This window comes from Camelus dromedarius, chromosome X (genome assembly GCF_036321535.1).
Source record: "Camelus dromedarius isolate mCamDro1 chromosome X, mCamDro1.pat, whole genome shotgun sequence".
NCBI classification, from domain to species: Eukaryota; Metazoa; Chordata; class Mammalia; order Artiodactyla; family Camelidae; genus Camelus; species Camelus dromedarius.
Window position 1 is genome coordinate 50,368,689 of NC_087472.1, and position 19,347 is coordinate 50,388,035.

General features: G+C 33.9%; 1 protein-coding gene across 1 annotated transcript in view; it reads right to left on the minus strand.

Annotated features, from left to right (window-relative positions):
• Positions 1-2,353: 2,353 nt before the first annotated feature.
• Positions 2,354-19,347, minus strand: part of LOC105091816 (connector enhancer of kinase suppressor of ras 2) — a 47,036-nt gene continuing 30,042 nt past the window's right edge. Inside the window, exons 4-8 of the mRNA XM_031445993.2 lie at positions 17,883-17,947; positions 16,399-16,499; positions 12,780-12,936; positions 11,982-12,443; positions 2,354-10,364 (exon numbers count right to left, since the gene is read on the minus strand). Of these exons, the coding sequence (XP_031301853.1) occupies positions 9,877-10,364; positions 11,982-12,443; positions 12,780-12,936; positions 16,399-16,499; positions 17,883-17,947 (1,273 nt within the window). The 3' untranslated portion in view covers positions 2,354-9,876. The remainder of the gene's footprint in view (positions 10,365-11,981; positions 12,444-12,779; positions 12,937-16,398; positions 16,500-17,882; positions 17,948-19,347) is intronic.

Sequence of the window (19,347 nt, forward strand, 5' to 3'; positions counted from 1 at the left end):
AGTTCCTTGGAGAAATGGCTGATTCTAGGCTTGGGGCAGAAAAAAATTCTAAAGAATCCTGGAACATCTTAAACCAGAGATCTAGGAAGTACAAAAGAATGATGGAGAAATGCTGAAAAGATAAGAAATCAACTCTTAAGGGGATCTCACTGACTAAATGAAGGATATTTTGTCATAACAATAAATAATGATAATAATGGATTATAAATCATTTATTAAAATCAGAAACTATCCTTACAGATGTAAATATGTAACTGGAAAAAAGTTTGATGAGGAACAATACTTAAATGAGGCAAATCAAATTTGTGTGTCATCTGATAGGATGCAATGAGATGTATACAACATCTTGTGATATACCTGCTGAAGATGCATGGCCTGAATCTAATTATGAGGAAAAATGAACTCACATTTAAAGACATTAAAAAAAAAACTCTTATAATCTTCAAAAGAGTCAAAGTCTTGAAACTAAAGAAAAGACTAAGTAACTAATCCAGGTTGAAGAAGACTAAAGTATTCTGGCATCTAAATGCAACATGTGATTGTAAACTTGATCCTCTGTCATAAAGGACATTATTGGGACATTTGGAGAAACTTGAATAGGCCCCAGTAATTCCCTGATTTTGATGGTTGTATTGTGATTATAGGTGAATGTCCTTGATTATAGGAAACACTAAATTAGTCGGAAGTGGTGGTGCATCATGTTTGCAACTTACTCTTAAATGGTCCAGAAATAAAAATGTTCTTTACTATACTTATACTATTTTTTCTAAGTATGTGATTGTTTCAAAATAAACAAAAATATATAGATTCTTGTACCCCATCCCTAGAGATTCTCATTTAGTATCAAGATCTGGCTTCAGAATTTGTCTTTTAAAAAATCTTTTTATTTATTTTTTAATGGAAGTATTGGGGATTGAACCCAGGACCTCCTGCCTGTTAAGCATGTGCTCCCCCACTGAGCTATTGCTGTCCACCCCCCAAATTAAATTTGTCTTTTAGCTAGTTCTCCTGGAGATTTTGATGCACATCAAATCCGAGAGTCAACTGCAATCAAGAAAACTGTCTTATCAACAAGTTAGAGAGAAGCAACAAATGTGACTTGAGTTCTTTGCTGGAGTTGTGTTGTTATTAGATGCCATACCTTAGGATTTTGCTATATTTTAGAGGGAGAATATTCTTCCAAAATTCTTGTAGTAATAGAGACTACTCAATATTTGTCCAAAGCTATTTTACATTATGATTACACAACAAGAACCTAAGCAGACCTTTTTGTCTGTCTGCAGAGTTTATTCATACTTAGTTGTAATGTTATTTCTTATAAGAAATGGAGCAAAGTGATTACCAGTTACTATCAAAATGGCCTTTCATGACCATCTTAATCATTTACACTGTTTATTCAACTATATTGTAAGCTCTAGGAATCTATGAATGGGTTTCTTTTTCTCATCATTATATTCCCTAGTGCCTGGTACAGTACCTGCCTCATGTTTGGTGCTCAATTGTATGTTGAATAAAACGAATAAATGCCATAGCTCTCTTTTCATAAGTTCTCTTCATTAATTTTCTCCTTCTCAATGAAACATTGCCATCAAGATACTGTTGTTCATTCATTCATTGGTTGGAATAATTTTATCCCATACAAAATGTTTAACTTTTTAAATCATAAAGATAACTCAAACTCTTGGATTAGAATTGGAACTTAGGTAAGAACAATAGCTATTTTGATTTGCTCTTATTCATCATTTTCTGTCTCATGAACACAATATGGTTGGAATAAACTTTAATACATATTAGTATATACACATATAGTTTAACTTTTAAATATATTCATTAAAAATATCAATATTTGCTCAACACCCGTTTACTGGAAAGGGATAAATAGTGCTCTTCTAGAGTTTTGTTAAACACAGTGGGACTCTGAAGTGCTTGGAGTTGCCCCAAAGAGGAAGGCAGCCCATTTACACGCAGAAAGCACCAATGGGATTATTTCAAGTTTGGTGAAATGGGAAGAGAGACCTTTAGCAAAGTTATAGCTGGAGACCCATGCATGACAGAATCCTGGGATGTGATGGAAGTTTATGTTTCTCAGAATTCATGAGGTTATAAGGCTTTGTTCACATACAACTAGGTTGAACAGTCAAGTCCTCAAGATTTAAAGTAGTATCATAAAACTTGCTTGACCATGTTTTAAATGACTGGGCTGTTGGGAAGGTGGGGTTATGGCTTATGCTTTCAAGCACTCAAAGAGTTAACACTCATTATTTGCTTGCCTTAAACATACTTGAATTAGGGATGTTTGCAACACTAAGCAAAGTGTTTCTAAAAGAAAATTTAAAAGAAGACAACATTTGAATGCAGATGACACCATTTATTGAAATCTTAATTTACAAATGAAGTTTGTAAAGCAGAAGACAAATTTGGATTCAGAAAGAAATAGGTTCCTTTCACTATTGTGCCAAATATGTATATTTTTTGCAAATTGACGTGTTAGAAACAAAAATTTAACATTTTTGCAGTGCACCTTACACATCAATGTAATGTATCGGAAAATATATGCCTAATGAGGATAACAGTGACTTTTACCATCAAGTTTTACTAGACACAAATATTAATAAGGTAATCTGGCAGAAATATGATAGGAAAAATGGCATCAATTACAATTAGTATCACAATTCACTTGAAGAGAAACAACACCAAGTTTACATAATGTTACTAGAGTATAAGTCTCAACATGGTACAAATACAAAATTGAAAAATTTAGGAGAAGCAATATTATTCAGGAGTTGAAATTTAGTTTTAAAGATACAAGAGGGAAGTAATTAATTTCTATTTCTGTAGCATCAAACATTTTTAGTGTTCTAATTTAAAAGGTTTCTAATCAAGTTTGTATTTGAGTGAGGAGTTCACTTTCTGAAAAAAGAAAAATTGAACTTTTCATGAGATTTTGTGTATAAACGAAACACGTGAAACACATAGAACCCATCGCAATTTTCAATATATAAGTCTGGAGGTTAGCTGTACCTTCTACTTTTATTCAGAATTCATTAGGACACCAAAGTCAACATTTGAAATATCTATTCCCTGGCTTGCCAACTTAATCAGGTCAAAGATTAAGAACCACAAATTTATATTATGGATGTAGATGAAGTGGTATTAGAGGTTGAATAGTCAATTTTGGGATAATTATTTTCTAGAAAAATATAAAATAATAATTTTAGAGTGGTTAAGAAAATGTGCATTGTGGTGTCAAAACTGCCAATGATTAAACCTAAATGCAAATAATGATTTACACATTTTCCCCAAAATGTCCTCGTTTCTCTGTCACACTTGTTTGCACACGCAAACCTACACATATACACTCACAGAGAAAGATCCAAAAATGAAAATGTCTACATTGGCACTACTCATGGACAAAAGACCATGGACTAGAAACAGCAGCTGAATCAGCAAGTACAAAAATAATTTTGGTTTTGTCTGTTTTTGAAAAAAGTCCTACTGAATGTCTGATGCATTTTGCTCCAGAAATAAGATTAATTTGGTGGTTTAGTTTTTTAATGATCATAGCCCCTCTGTAATATTCTTTATTAGAATCTTAAATTAGTAAGATATTAAAATATTTGTTGAGAGCTTTGCAAGCTTAGGATAATCTCAAATACGGAGCACCAGCAGTTCTAAAGTCTAGTGCTGTGATAATTCAACCCCTGAATAAATAAATGCATCATATCAACCTACACCACACTTTTTTAAAGATACAATACAGGCCAAGATACACATGTCACATATATGTTAAAATATCACCTTTAACGGTACACTATTTGAACATATCACAATAAATACTTAATAAATGAGATAGAATTCAACAATGGTCAGCAGTTAATGACAATATACATTTTGAAAAATGTGATACAGCATTAGTGTAAAATGGAAAATATTTCATGATACCAGTGTACTTTACTGTCTTCCCTTTCTTTGAAAATAAAACCAAGTCAAGTGCTTCATTTTCAAAAGGTGGAAAATTTTAATTCATAATGAATGCTAAAATCATTAGCATTGCACCAGCTCTCACTGATTTTGTTGGAGCTGTTTTTCCCCCCAAGTTAAGACAGAGTTGTTCTCTAATCACTGGTGATAAATATAGCAAAAGAGAAATATGAAGTTACCTACTTGAATGTACTGGACATAGTCACAACAAACTGAAACACTTGGTTTGAGAGCTTGATGGGTTAAAGTTTTGAGAAGGTGTAATGTATGGAGGTGTTATTACCAAATTTTGACAATAAAGGGTATTTTAAAATCAATAATACTTTTTCTTAAAATTAATTTTTCTTCTTCATAGACTGTTGAATTTCTTCAAGTACTGCACATGTATTAGCATTAACTCTTATTACACAGTACTGAAATGATAGTTTTAAGGAATAAACTTTGGTCATTATAATTCTGCAACTTTAAAATTACCAAATTTATGTGTATTTATTTTCAAATGACTAGATGTACTTCTGTAGGAATTATGAAAATTAGTTAATATCTTCAAGATTCTTGGGCTCTGGGGAACAAATTGGTAATATTAATTGTTGATAGTTCTAACACTGTTTAGTATTATATACTAACTAGTTTTGAATGTCTCTGCATTTTTAAAGTGAATTTTATTTTGAAGATGATCTTTTTATTATAATTTATGTATAAGAATAGAGAAATTGGTTTCTAAATGGATACTAGTTGTATAAGATAATGAAATTCATTAGAGGTGTGTCCATTTTAAAAATAAACTTTCAAAATATTACTTTTCAATAGCAAAAATACACTCTAGGTAAATTCACAAAGTGCATATTTTATCTTTTTTCATCAACTTATTTTACAATTAATATTAAGAAATTGGTGATGTATATCTTTTCATTTACTTGAAGAGCCTAAAGTGAGTATTTCTTTAGGTGGCAGGTATCTTATAATAATACGAAAGAAGATAAAACCATTCAAATCTTTTGGAAGTCATTTAAAAATTAAAATTTAAAAACAAAACAGAAAAGGGTTTGAAATGACGTTTATATGTTTTTATAATCTTTGAAAGCCTTGCATAAGTTAGTCTATTTTCCCTATTAAGGATGACTTTAGGGGGTACATGGTGTTCAGACCTTTGCACTTTGACTTAGCTGCTTTGATATCATAATTTGGGATATCTTGACATAATCTGGAAAAAAAAATCCAACTTTGGGGTTTTATTTTAATAAATCAGTAAAGGCATGAAATAAACATCTTTAATTCATTCATGGTCCTTACACTAGTCTTTATTCTATCCTTTTCTCTGACGTTCAAGATTGAAGGAGAGTTTAAGATTAGTGTTAGGATGAAGCTGAGAGGTCCAAGATGGGGGTGAAGCTTGGGATGGGTGAGATCAAAAGGTGGAGTTAGGATTGGATTGGGGCTCAGGAATAGGCTGAGGGAAAGGATGATGATAGTGAATGGGGTGCTGTGCATAATGGGGTGGAGATCAGGGATAGGATGTGAATTTAGAATGGGATGGGAAGAAAAAAAGTGGGGATTGGGATGAGGATAAGAGGATAAGATATCCAGAATGAGGTAGGATCCAGTAAGGGCAAGGGAGGGATGAAGTGGGATTAAGGTATTATGGGTATGGAGAAGAGGTCAAGGATGGGGTAAAGGGGGGATGGGATAAGGTGAAGAATGGACTTGAATAAGGTTTGGAATGAGGAACAGGTATAAGGAGTGAGAATTAGGGGACTAGGAGGTAGTATAAAATTTAAAGATATAAATGATAAAGTTGAATTATTTTAAGGTTTATTTGTCCATGTTAATACAAAAATAACTTTCAAAAGAGAAAAAAATTACCTTTAAAATAATATTTTAAGAAAACATCAATTACTTAAAAAGCTACAGTTTTATTCTAATTTTTTGTTTTTCTCTTCTTTCTTTCTCTCACTTTCTACTAGATTGTCACTCACTTCAGTGAGGATCTCTACTCTTGAAATATGTAAAAGGCACATGTACTTTACACCTGATGACCTATTAAAAGCATTTTGCTATATTTTGAGTTTTCACTTTTAAGACACTTAAAATATAATCACTAGATAGAAATATCACATGCAATTAATGAAGTTGTCTTACTAGTTAATGGAGTTTAGAAAAAATAATGCATACTGTCTATATATGCTTCATTCTTAACTAGAGATACCATTGTACATTCATTTACTATTATATTAATCATCAAAAACAATTCCCTTGCATGGATTTCTTTTGGTTAATTTTTTTTCTATAGTTGCATGTTTTAATATTATAATGGCTCTTGATACTGTGGTTTTCTGAAATAAAGTTTCACTACATATACAAAACCTCAAGTTTTCATTTTACTTTTTAATTGTGGACACAATTTGGCTTCAATTTAGAATTCAAGATGATTTTTAATTGTTAGTCGAAATTCAGTTTTCTTAGATTGTTCTTAATACAAAAGTTATTTTATTTCTCAGGCAGCTCATTTTTTCACCCAAAGTGATCACAGTGCTTTGTTAGTTGGACAGCAGTAATTTTCTTATATACTATGTCTCACCTTTGGTAAACTTCAAGTTTAAATAATGAAAAAAGGTCAAATCAATATAAAAATGAACAGTTTTACTTTATATGATTTTTAAATTTATTGTTACTATCCAGTAAAGAGTAAATTAAGGATATTAAAACTTTTAATAATGGATCATTCCAAAGATTTATAAAAAAGAGACATTTTAGAAACTGTTGAAGTCCCTTTGGTCTAAGGTACCGATTATGATTGAATGGTTTCTGTACTCAGAATCCTTCAAAGATATTTTGAATTCAATTAAGTGCTTTGAAAATATTTTTCTAACACCATGTTAATTGAAATGAAAGTGACAGTTATGTGATTTGAATACCATACATTCGTTCATTCTTAGAGGGGTGTTTTTGTGATAATTTTCTCTTTGCTCCATCCTATTAACTGTTTAAAATATCTTTTCATTTGGTTAATTTTTAAAGATTTAAGCAGAGATAAATGAAACTTTGGGATTTTTCAAATCAGAATTGCTAAGTAACATTTGTGAATTAAAAATCATTTAAACTTGTCTGAATGCACATTATGCAGTTTAAGAATGAAAATCAATTTGATATAATTCTCTAATTAGGGGATTGGATGTAAAAAAAATCTGTAAAGTTAGAAAAATTAATCTCCTACTCACACTGAGAAGAGCACACTTCACACTTTTCTAGAAACTTGAGAGGAAATTATATGGCTAATTAAGATTGTTAAACTATATATTATATTTTTTAATCAACTGTTCTTTCTTGTACACTATAATATGCAGGAAAATTTTAGAGTTCTTTCTCTCATTTTATGCCGTCATCGATTTTAACAAGTAATTTTGTTCTTATTTTACAGGAGATATATTAAAATATAGAATTATATATGTAAATTTAATCTGTCTCTCATTTGGCAAGTGCAAGAGGGTTAGAAATGGCTTATCATTTTCCTTCTTCAACACTATGCATTTAGATTTGCAATTTTACCTTTTTTTCCCTGAAAACTTCAAGTCCAGTTTTTGTGAAATTTGTGGTGAAGTTTTCTTATTCAATATATTGCATGCTTTTTACTCTCTTTTCTGTAGCATTATGATGATTAATGAATGACTTTATATGATTTATTTGATATATACAACCTTAAGACAAGGCACAATCTTTGAAGATAGATAACAATGTGCCACTGAAACTTTTGCATTTCTTATTTCTGAACAATATTTAACAGAATAAAACCAATACAAGTAACTTTCTTTACAAGATTGATGATTATTTTCTTAATCCATCCTAATTTAGTTTTATTCAATTTTTAAAATTTTACAAAGAAGAAGCAGCTGGCCATTTTACATATATACTTTTTATATTTAAATGTTAAGACACTAAACACAATATCCAAAATTATATGGGTCATAAGCAAGAAGACTAACACTCACATAGCAGGTATTTTTTATTTTATTCTTGATGGTGGTATGGTGGTGTTTTGCTTTGTTTTAGTCACCATCTTTAGTTGTGTATCAGTGTTATACACAGTTGAATATAATTGTGTTTGCTGTCTTTCTTTTCACTTGCTGTTTGGTAAATGTTAGTTCTTAGTACTTCATCTCAAAATTTTCCACCTTACTCTTTTTGCACTTGCAAGGTGGGTTCCCTTTGAAGGTCGAAATGCAATAGTTCTGTTTCACAAAGTCAGTGTTACAAGAGAGCATATAGAGTAAACTATCAGTTAAACAAGGTGAACTGTCAGTTTGTTTTTTTCTGTCAGGGGTTGGCAGTAACTGAAGTATGGCAGCTTGTATGCTTCCATTACTTCTGTGGTTTGGCCACCCCATACAAGATTCAGGTTACTCCAGTCTGAAATTGTACTCCAGTTTCTGGGCTGGAAGAAGTAGGAGAAAGAAATCTCACTACTTTTCCTTTCCTTCTGAGGCCAAGGCCGTGGTTCAGTAACCCAACTGAACCGGCAGAGAGTGAAAGAGGGAGGCTAGCCAGCCTCTTTACCTCCTTCCTCAAATGCCAAATAAAACCTGTGAACAGGCAAGAGTTTTCCCTCATAACACAGACTACCACCCCTTGCACTATGTGGTAAGGCACACAATACGGGGTTAGGTGGTACCCATAATTTAAATTGCCCTTAGTTTTGTAAAAACAACAGCTACCATTATTCAGGAAATTTGAAAATTTAAATATACAAATTGAGTGCTGGCCCATATGCCCTAAAACTTTGGATACAATTTATGTTATGTATGAACAGAAAGTAATGAGATTCCCATGTAGTTTATGGAGTGAGCCTTATTACCTTGTCTATCTTCAGAGATGTGTGAAATAAATGTTTTTGAAAACCCAATTTTATAGATAACTACGGTTGTGTGATTTGAATACTATACTAACCATCTGGAACAATTAAAATTGGTCCTCTTTTTTTTTTTCTGAAAAAGGCATCTTATTCAGTAATTTAGTAAAATATTTCAATAATTGTCCCTTCTATCCTGCATTTTAATGTCAAACTAATTTAGTAGTTGGGACAAATAAACAAAATTAATTTCTTAAAGAAAAATATTGTTCTAGCATGCAATATTTTAGGCATCCTGTGGTGCTGTTAGTGTTGTCTTACCATAGTATTTACATCACAACCATGTATTCTATTTACAGTTCTACAGTTTGTCTCCTTGTATTTTTAAGGCTTCCAGTAAATATTTACAATTTTGTCAGATATGTGTCACAAGAAATAAATATGTATGTTTAAATACTCTTGTTAGTGGGCTTTCTTCATAGGTCCTATCTAGACATCTCAGAAAAGCATTGCATTCAGAAATCTTCTGCTGAATTTTCTGGTTCCCTAACTTTTAGTAAATAAATTTCTTGGACATTAAGCTGGACTCATCCAGAAAACTTGATAACTATGAGATCACTTTCATTTGCTCATCAAAATATCCAAGAAAACCTGACGTTTTGGTAACTATGAGATGTACAATATCATTTGGAGATTAGTTGTTACTTTGTTTAGTGATAGACAAAGACATTGTATCTCTTTATTAAATAGAAATCTAGGCTTGATGAAGTAAATGTCTTACTCCTCCACAACTCATCCCCTCCAACTAGATTATTCCACAGGTTAATAAAGGGTTGTCACTCAGAATAAACTAGTAAGTAGACTCCAATCTAGTTCCAAAAATTCTGATAAAAGACATCCATAATAAATATATTTGTATGTTCACTTATACATTTCAAATTTAGATTTTTCATTTCCTATTTTAGATTGTAATATTTGATACTGCCATTTTGATGTTTAGTGTCTTGGTGTATTCCTTTAAATATCAGGACTGCTTTGTAAAGTGTCAGTTTTTATACCCGGTGTTCACCTATCTTTGAGAGCTCAGTAAGTGGATAAGCTACAATACGTCTGGATGTTCCAGCATTATTCCTGAGAGTTTCAACACTACCCATGGGAATTCCAACACCACTGCCCCTGGGAAGTCCATAATTGCCTCTAGGAACTTCAAGGTTACCCATGGGAACACCACCACTGCCCCTGGGAACTCTAGAATTATCCAAAGTAACTGCAGTATTATCCATGGGAATCCTAGCATTATTCATGGAAACCCCAACATTACCCATGGGAACTCCAACATTAATCTGGGGGATGATGACATTATTCCTGGAAACTCTAACATTGCCCCTGGGAAGTCTAGTATTATCTCCAGGAATTCCAATTTTATCCCTCATTGCAGAAGACTTCTCAAAACTTGGATTGATAGGAGGATGTTCACCCGAAGCTGACAAAATGGTCTTCTGCCAAGCCTCTTCAATGCTGTCACTTTCCTTTGCATTTTCTAAAACACAAAATCAAAAGTTATTTTTAAATGATTGAAGATTGACTTTCATTTCAATAAAAAGATTCTATGAATAAGAATGACCAACTAATATGTCCACATTTGATCCCAGTCCAATCACTTTAATGATTTAAAATTACATGGCAATAGCCACAGTATGTAACCTCTTGATATCTTGATAAGCTGTTTGAGGTGTAAAGATATACAGAGAAAAACAAAAATCTGGCTAAATAGTCCCACACAATGAGGAATTTGGGGTACTGGAAAATATAGAAGTGAGAGGAAAGAGAGGAAGAGAGAGGCAAAGTAATATTGTAATGGGAGGGGGACTACAGAAGAATGTTAGCCAATGAGAAATTACAGTGGTGGGTGGCAGAAGGACTTTTAGGAACATATATTTAGTATTCAATTTTATTGCTTTTGTAGTATGAGAAAATAATGAGATTAAGAATTCAGTGGTAACATGAAATCAGAGAGAGGTAGCCATGAGAATGGAAGCACCCAAGAATTTGCAGCAACCTTGAGGAGGGGATTGGATGTGAGATTGGGGTTGAGCAAATTGTATGAACATTTCAAAGATGGAGTGATCTCAGCCCGCTTTGGGTTTTATTTGGATTTCAGTTGCTTATGAAGAACATCTCAGAGCCCTAAATATGCATAGAAAAAGAAATAAAATATGTAATGGTCATATTATGATTTCCAAAGTCTGGGCTAGATTCCAGATACTTATTTTGAGCTACCTTTGATACTTGGTGGTGCTACTTCTACAAAAGGTTTCTAATAGATGACACTATTCTTAGGAAATTATACGGGCCAGCTACTAACATGAGTTAAATAAAAAATTCCTAATTCTTTACGATATCCCTAGTGGCATTGTTGTACATGTTTAAATAGCTTTAATGATAAAAACAAAAATGTCACCTTACAGTTAATAGCAAATATCAGTCTAGGATTTAAAATACATGATAAACACACTATAAAATACATTCTAAATACTTCTATTAATATTGTTTTTAAGCAGGTATAGGTTGTAACATTAATTATTCATTTGCCAATATTTTCTAGCCACTAGGGTGCACTCATACAGGAGGAAATGGAGAGAGTCTCATCTCCCTCCCCCTTTCTCTCCTCCTCCCCCTTTTTCTAACCAGCAGGATCAGGTCCATTCTCCCATTCATTTTCTAATCTAAGCTTCTATTATTTAGTTACTTGGTGATGGGTGTTCTGGGGGTAAAATGTTCTATTCTGTGGGTCCAAAACTGTGATACAATGTCATTTTCTCAAGATCACCCACTTAGCTGGAAGTTGTTTTCAGAGAATATTTATTTAAAACTTCTGAAGTTGTAAACAGTCTGTATATTTTAAGGATATATTTTCACATGATTATTACCAGCGTCTGACTGAATTTATATAACATAAAGACAGACTGTAAGCACCAAATATAAAGCTTCAAATTATAGGATGGTATCCAATTTTCTTAGAATAAGCTAATGTTTTATTGAAAGAAATAGGTTGCCAGGTGGTGAGTTTGAAAATAAATTCACTGATGAAATTCTATTTGTCCTAAAAATTATCCGTAATTTATAAAAGCAGTCATAGCAAGTTCAAAAATCTTACCTCCTGGAAGCAAAGTATGATCACTTGGGAAGAAGAACCATGTCTCCTCTGGGTTTAATGTTAACTCAGGTGCATTTAGTCTTCGGCTTCTGACATCACTGTATCGTGGCAAGCTGTGACTACGCTGCCTCTGGAGCTTCGGATGCTGAGGATGCAGTGGGAAAGGTCCTTGCAAAGCTTGGAGATGGTGAGCCCTCAGCGAAGTGGTTGCTTGATTCTCCTCCTCTGGTGGCAGCTGGAGGTAGTCAATCTCTCTCTCTTCTGTAGGAGTAGTTTGGAGTATGTGGAGTCCTTCACTGTTCAGTGGTGCCTCTAAGAGCTCTTCCCAGGAACGCCGGAGGATGGGTCTTTCTCTAAAAGGATACATGCTTCTTGCTACTTCCAAATCATCACCTCCTTGGAACTCTGCATTTTCTGGAGATTCCAGCCACAGATTTCTTGGTGTTTGTGGGCAACTGTGTTCTGAGGATGGTGAACATTTATTTATTAAAGACTCCAGATGTACAAGCTCAGTACATTTCAAAATTGGAATTTCTGTATCATCTAGCTCCTCATCTCCAGGCACACCAGCAACAAATATTGCGGCGCCTTTCCCCCTTTCCTCTGGACTGGCAATTCCTGTAACTTCTAAGAGTTGAGATTCTGGGACCCTTGGTGATTTAACTGACATTTTCTCTAGGTGAAGAAACCCTGAAGTTTTTGGTCTTATAAGGGCAATGCTCTCTAATTGTTTAGTTAGTAGGAGAGTGGTCACCATCACCACCTGACTTATAATCCCCAAGTCCCTCTGATGGATACCTTCTCTGGTGTGTCGATGAGAGGCCCTGGTTGATTTCCGATGTTTTTGTTTTCTGGCCTCTTCCCGAACTTCTGCGTCAATTGGACGAAAATAGATGAACTCATCAGAGACGTCTTGAGCACATCTGTATTGGAAGGTTGGACTCACGGAAACAATCTGAAAGAAAATTCAAATTCTAAATATTACATAATATAGTCAAATCACATGTGATTAAATTGTTAAATAATTTTGAAAATCAGACTATGAACTCCTTCACTATCCAGAAATAGATACAGTCATTGCAATATATTAACACTTTTAATTTCCTTGTCTTGTTTTTGAAACATTCTATCCTAGATCTGTAAGTCTAGTACAATACTAAAATAGATGCTATAAACATGCTCAGATTCCTCCAAAACCATTGAGGAATAAAAGGAATCCGCAAAAGAATTTTTTTCTTCAAGGGACAGATTATTCTAGTCTAGTGTTTCCCAAAGTGTATTTTCTAGAACCCAAGTCTCATCAATGGCTCCAACACACACACACACACATGCGCGCGCGCGCGCACACACACACACACACAAGATTCCATGGCTAGTAATTGGAAAATAATATATATTCTGTCTTACAACTTCATAATGTAGAGTAGTCTATTAAAGGCTGTGAGAAGTCTTTTTTTAAAATTGATATATAACTCACTGCATTAACCATGTCTCCTATTTTCTGTATTCTGATGCTTTGACATATGGGGCCTTGCTGACCCTGGAGGAACTGCCCCTTACAATGTTAGCCAATTCCTAGCTATAGTATACAGCTCACCCATGAGCAAGCCTTTTATACACAAAGCAACCAATTTGGAGCCCACACTCAACCACCTCTTTTATCAGGCTCTCACACTCTGGGCCACTACCTATCTGCCTTAATCAACCCAGGGCTAGGTACCAGACAACTAGGGACAGCTCCTAGGCCCCAGAGCCTGCTAAAATTACACATATTAGCCAATCCTAAACCTGTGTACCCTTCCTAGCATGTTTCTTCCCAAGGAAACCACAATGAGGGCTCTTGCCTAGCTTCCCCCTTCACCTCTGCCCTCTGATCCACCCTCCTGCTTCTTTGTGTGGACTTCCAAGGCGAGGGTGCCCCCTCCTCTTGGAATCTGTAAGTATAAAGAACTATCTTTTCACTGGTAGTCATCTCCTGATCTTTTGCCCTTATCATACCTAAATAATAAAACCTATATTAAGACAATTGGCACAGTGATCAGAGTGACTTGGCCTCAGACTGGAATGATATGCCATTAGAAAGTTCTTGACTTACTGGTACTACCAGACTGCTTGGGACAGTGTCTCTGCCTGCTAGCATGTTCTTGTGTTATGGCCATGATAGCTGTTCCATTTATTGGGTGTTGCCATGAGTTCCCAGTGTAAATTTGGAATTCAAAAACTGAGTCCTTCCCAAGTTCTGGTATGAGCTTAGTCAATTGCCTGGATACTTGGACAGTGCTCCTGAAGGAACTCCTTTATATTGATTAGCTAAGCTTATGAAAGGCTCCTCTGAAGGAAGTGAGGTGTGACTTCCCTCCAAGTACTGTGGGACAGGCCTCATCAGTCGACCAGGCAACAATGACAAGTGGTAGGGCAAATTGGGTTGTTATTTTCCTATTCATTTCAGCCTGACCTGTTGAGTGGAAGGAGAATGCTCTTCAGAGGTTCTTGTGTGTTGTGAGGGACACACAGAGTAAGTGTGAAGACATTCACCTCAGGGACCATGACATGGCACCCCCAAAAAGGTGTCATTCTGGACAAAAAATTCTTGCATTGCTGCGTGCTTTGCTGCTCTTGCAGTTTGCATCCTGACCCAGTAGGGTACAATGGTATTTGTCACCCTCGGAGACAAGTGGAACACATATAATGAAAAAGGAAAAGGGGAGGGCACATTTTATCCCTGCCTCACCTAAGAACCCCCAAGGATGTCATTCAACTGATTCAGTGTATAAAATACCTTATGAGCACTGTTGTATACCAGCATGCCTAGGGTCTTATGTTCAAAATCTAGAGACTCAAAAATACTGATAAGGTCACTGCTACTCTTCTGGAAGTTGATCCAGGCACCTCAGAGGTCAATTGGGACACCTAGAGAGGGAGGCTTCTATCTATGGACAGGGCCACTTAGGACTATCAGAAGCTTCTCTGGTAAATAACATAAGGATAAAAAAATTGGGGACAGATAGAAGACAAAAATTTTATCTACACTGGAATTTGACACAATATTGTAAAATGACTATAACTCAATAAAAAATGTTAAAAAATTTAAAAACAGAGAAGGAAAGAAAGAAAAAAAAAGAAAAAAATTTCATCTGCCAAGAGATACAAGCTATTCTAAAAGATTTTGTTAAAACATGATGAAAAGGGACTAATAAATCAGACAAGGGGGGACTAACTGCTCCGTCCTAAAGAAAGGCTGCTATAGTTCTCTGGATTCAAACCCCAGTCTCTGAGAAGTGGACTGGGAAAACTTGAAACAAGAAATGACTGCTTAGTGTTATATACAATAGCCAAAACATGGAAACAACTTAAATGTCCATCGACAGAAGACTGGATAAAGAAGCTGTGGTATATTTATATAATGGAATGCTACTCAGCCATAAAAAGTAATAAAATAATGCCATTTGCAGCAACATGGATGGACCTGGAGATCATCATTCTAAGTGAAGTAAGCCAGAGAGAGAAAGAAAAATACCACAAGATATTGCTTATATGTGGAATCTTAAAAAAAAAAAAAGACACAAATGAACTTCTTTACAAAACACAAAGAGGCTCACAGACATAGAAAACAAACTTATGGTCACCAGGGGGAAAGGAGTTGGAACAGATAAATTGGGATTTGGAGATTTGCAGATACTAACGTCTATATATAAAATAGATAAACAACATAAGATCCTACTATGGAGCACAGGGAACTATATTCAATATCTTATAATAACTTTTAATGAAAAAGAATATGAAAATGAATATATGTATGTACATGTTTGACTGGTATGTTGTACACCAGAGATTGACACATTGTAACTGATTATACTTCAATAAAAAAGAAAAAGAAATGACTGCCTAAAGAAACACCACTAGGCCCCTTCTCTCTCTCCCCTTTTCCAGTAACCACCTAGAAATTCCACACTATGAGTTATTAGTCAAAGACAGAAACTAAAAACTGCAGCTTTAAGAAACTAGAAGCCCCATTTAAAAAGAAGAGGAAGAAGAAAAAGACACAGAAAACCAAAACAAAACACCTACATACAGGCATAGAAAACAAAAGGTAAATAAATAAATAAATAGATAATATTTTAATATGTTTAATATATTTTAACATCTGTTAAAAGTCCACCTAAAATACTAGCCTTCATCATGCCAGCTAGTGCAGCAAAATGAAGGGACAGGTGAATTGTCATCCTTCTTTTTAAAAAATTTTTTCTCTATGGATTCTTCGATTCTATTTTCTGAAAATGACATTCATATTTCACACTAATGAGTTTCAGACAGAAACTGCTTTCTGACACAAATACACTTTTAAACTTAAATTGACAATTTGAGTGTTCTACATTTGGTCATGGGTGACCAATGTTGAAATGATGATAGTACTTACAGTAGTTGGATGGTGGCAAGTGTTACACCGAATCACAGGAAATTCTCTTGTCAGGGCCAAAATACAGTTTGCGTAAATGATAGCACCTATACGTCTGTATTCTGTAAAAAAAGATAAGGGCTCTGGGTTTGAAGAGTCTATCCAAGGATCACTTGTAAATTGGCATTTGTGATAGTTTTCAATATATGTTATAGTTGAACAGAAGGAAGATGAGAATTAAAAAGAGAAACACTTTTAGCTCTTCCTTCCCTTCCAGCACAGAGCAGTACACCCAGTGATGATGATGGCTGATATTTTCAGCTAGTCTGGAAATTCTGGTTATGTGGCTAGTGCTACTGCCACATCCAGGATTTCACTAAAAAAACCATATAGGTGTATTCTGTATTCTGAGGCATCCAATCAACTACCAATCTTAAGATAACTGAAGCTGAGCTGCACAATGGAAATACTGGTTAGTGTTGTGTGTAGAGACTGCACTTTATCACAAGTGTGTGCTGTATGTTTGTGGAATATTTCAGTAAATAGCTATCAAGAATAGCTCCTTTTAAGTAAATTTGCTAGTTATTTTATATATTCATCCTCAGAAACATACTCCAATTCTGCAATAAAGGTGCAGATACCTCTTTATCAGTGAATATTGGAATCTGGTATCCAATTTATGCTTGCTTTTTGATGACTATGCAAGCAAAACTTTATATGCAATATTTCTGTGTAAGCCTTTGCTTTATTGTCTTTTTTCCTTTGTTTTCCAAATCAGTTTACATGCAAGACTTCTTTTTACTACTGGTAATAACAATGAATGCTTGATAATGTTTACATAGTAAGAACATTTGTTTCCTCAGTCTCAAAATCACTTGATAAACAATTCTTCTATCAATAGACATGATCAAGTGATTTATCATTTTTTAAGGAGGTACTGAGTAATCCTAGGAATTATATAAATTAGTTTAACCTAATCTTGCTTTTTACCCTTCAAGAATTATTCACCTAGAAGAATAAAAGTAAAGTGTGTAGAATTACAAAAGGACTTATAGATATGTGATCCACTATTTTTAGGATTGTGTAGTCTCTGATGAATAGGCCAGAAAACTGTTTGTGCTTTGAATTATGAAGTGAGTGAGTAAAGAAGCAAGTGATAAAAGGTACTGGACCAAAAAATACCTGTTTCCTAATCTAACAAATCAATAGTCTCTCCAAAATGTTACATAGTTTTGTTCATTTCTAAATCTCTGTTTTAGAGATTAAAATCTTTTGGCACAATTCAGTAATTCTTGAATATATATTCAAAAGTAATTCTTTTGCATTTATGAAATGCATTATAGCTAAATGTCTGATAATCTTTTGATGATGCCATGTGTGGAAAAATGTGTTAATGATGAACTTGTATTTAAATCATATTTCTGCATTTTTAAATTGAAGCATACTTGACTTACAATATTTAAACTGCAAAAGCTTTTAGACTAAAGGGACTTTAAAGTTCTTACCTTCATTGGCAGCTGCATCTCCAAAGGAGGAACCGTATGCTAACAGTAACATTTGTCCAACCCAACTGAAAAAAAGAACAGGGAGAAAGAAAACAACAGTTAAAAATAACAGCCAATAATTGTTGGATGACTATAATATGCAAAGCACTTTCTCATTTAATACCAACATCAACCATAAGAGTAGGAACTATTATTCCCATTTAACATGAGAAAAGTGAGGTTCAGAGAGGTTAAATAATATGCCCAAGTTCACACAGCTCGTAAGTGATAGTACTCTCAATCCAGGCAGTCTAACTCCAGAGTCCACAATCTTCACCACTATAATATATGGCTTCAAGCAGTCATTAGAAATATCTTAAAACTCAAAGGGATACAGCCTGACACCAAATATAGGAGAGTTCCAGAGACACGATAATTTTCTTTAGGGAGAAATTTTTCATTAATAATAGAGTAATAGTACAAACTAGAATTAAAATAAATAAATATCATGATATAAGGCCAATATAAGTTATACAAGAACTTTCTCTAATCACAAGATCAAAGAAAGCTGCATCATTGATGATTGGACAATTTCTAATCAATTTTTCATATTACCAACATTAGAAAGCTAAGTACCAATAAATGTCAATCATTCTTCTTTATGGACTGACTTTCTAGCTGAATTAGAACTGCCCTGATTGTATCTGTAGAGGTAAGACTCAGTCATAATTTTGTACTCCTAATACACATAAATCGTGGTATTAAAATTCATGGCAAACACTTTGCAAGCTAAAAGTACTCAATTTTACATTGCAATATTTCATTTAGAAAGTAGCTGTTAGTGATTTTTACCAGGCAAATGTTATGTCTTTTGATGCCTAGGATAGAATCTTGTCCCCAAAACAGCTCTGTTATTTTGCCTCTGAAAATATTGACAGAACAAGACTCATCTCTCCCTCCTATAACCCAAATACAAATTTTAATGATTCCTAATAGGTTTCATTTAAATTTAAGAAATGGTGGTTAGGGACTGACCAAGAAGATGAAAGTGAACATTTTGCATAAAACACATATTAAATATTCTAACCAGAAATGGTATTACTATCCTAATATGGCCATTTTGATTGCCTCAAAATGTCCTGCTTAGATTTTATTGTTTAGCCTCAAATATTTACTATTATGTGGTTTTAATTTTTATGTTAAAAACATGTTTGAAGCAAAACAATAAAGGCAATATAAATACTAAGTATGAATTGAACTATTACATGAAAAATAATAATGTGAAATCATTTTAATCTGAAGCTTCTGCCTATTATTATGGTGACCTATATGTACAATTTTTGCAATACAAATTTCTGTTAGCTTCTTTGCAACAAACTATAATATTGAATTTCTTTGTTAGAATTCATCAAGCAGCAATGTTTCAACCCTCTACAAATATTAAACATATTCTTAGCATGGCTCTCTGTTAAATCAATGATCTTTA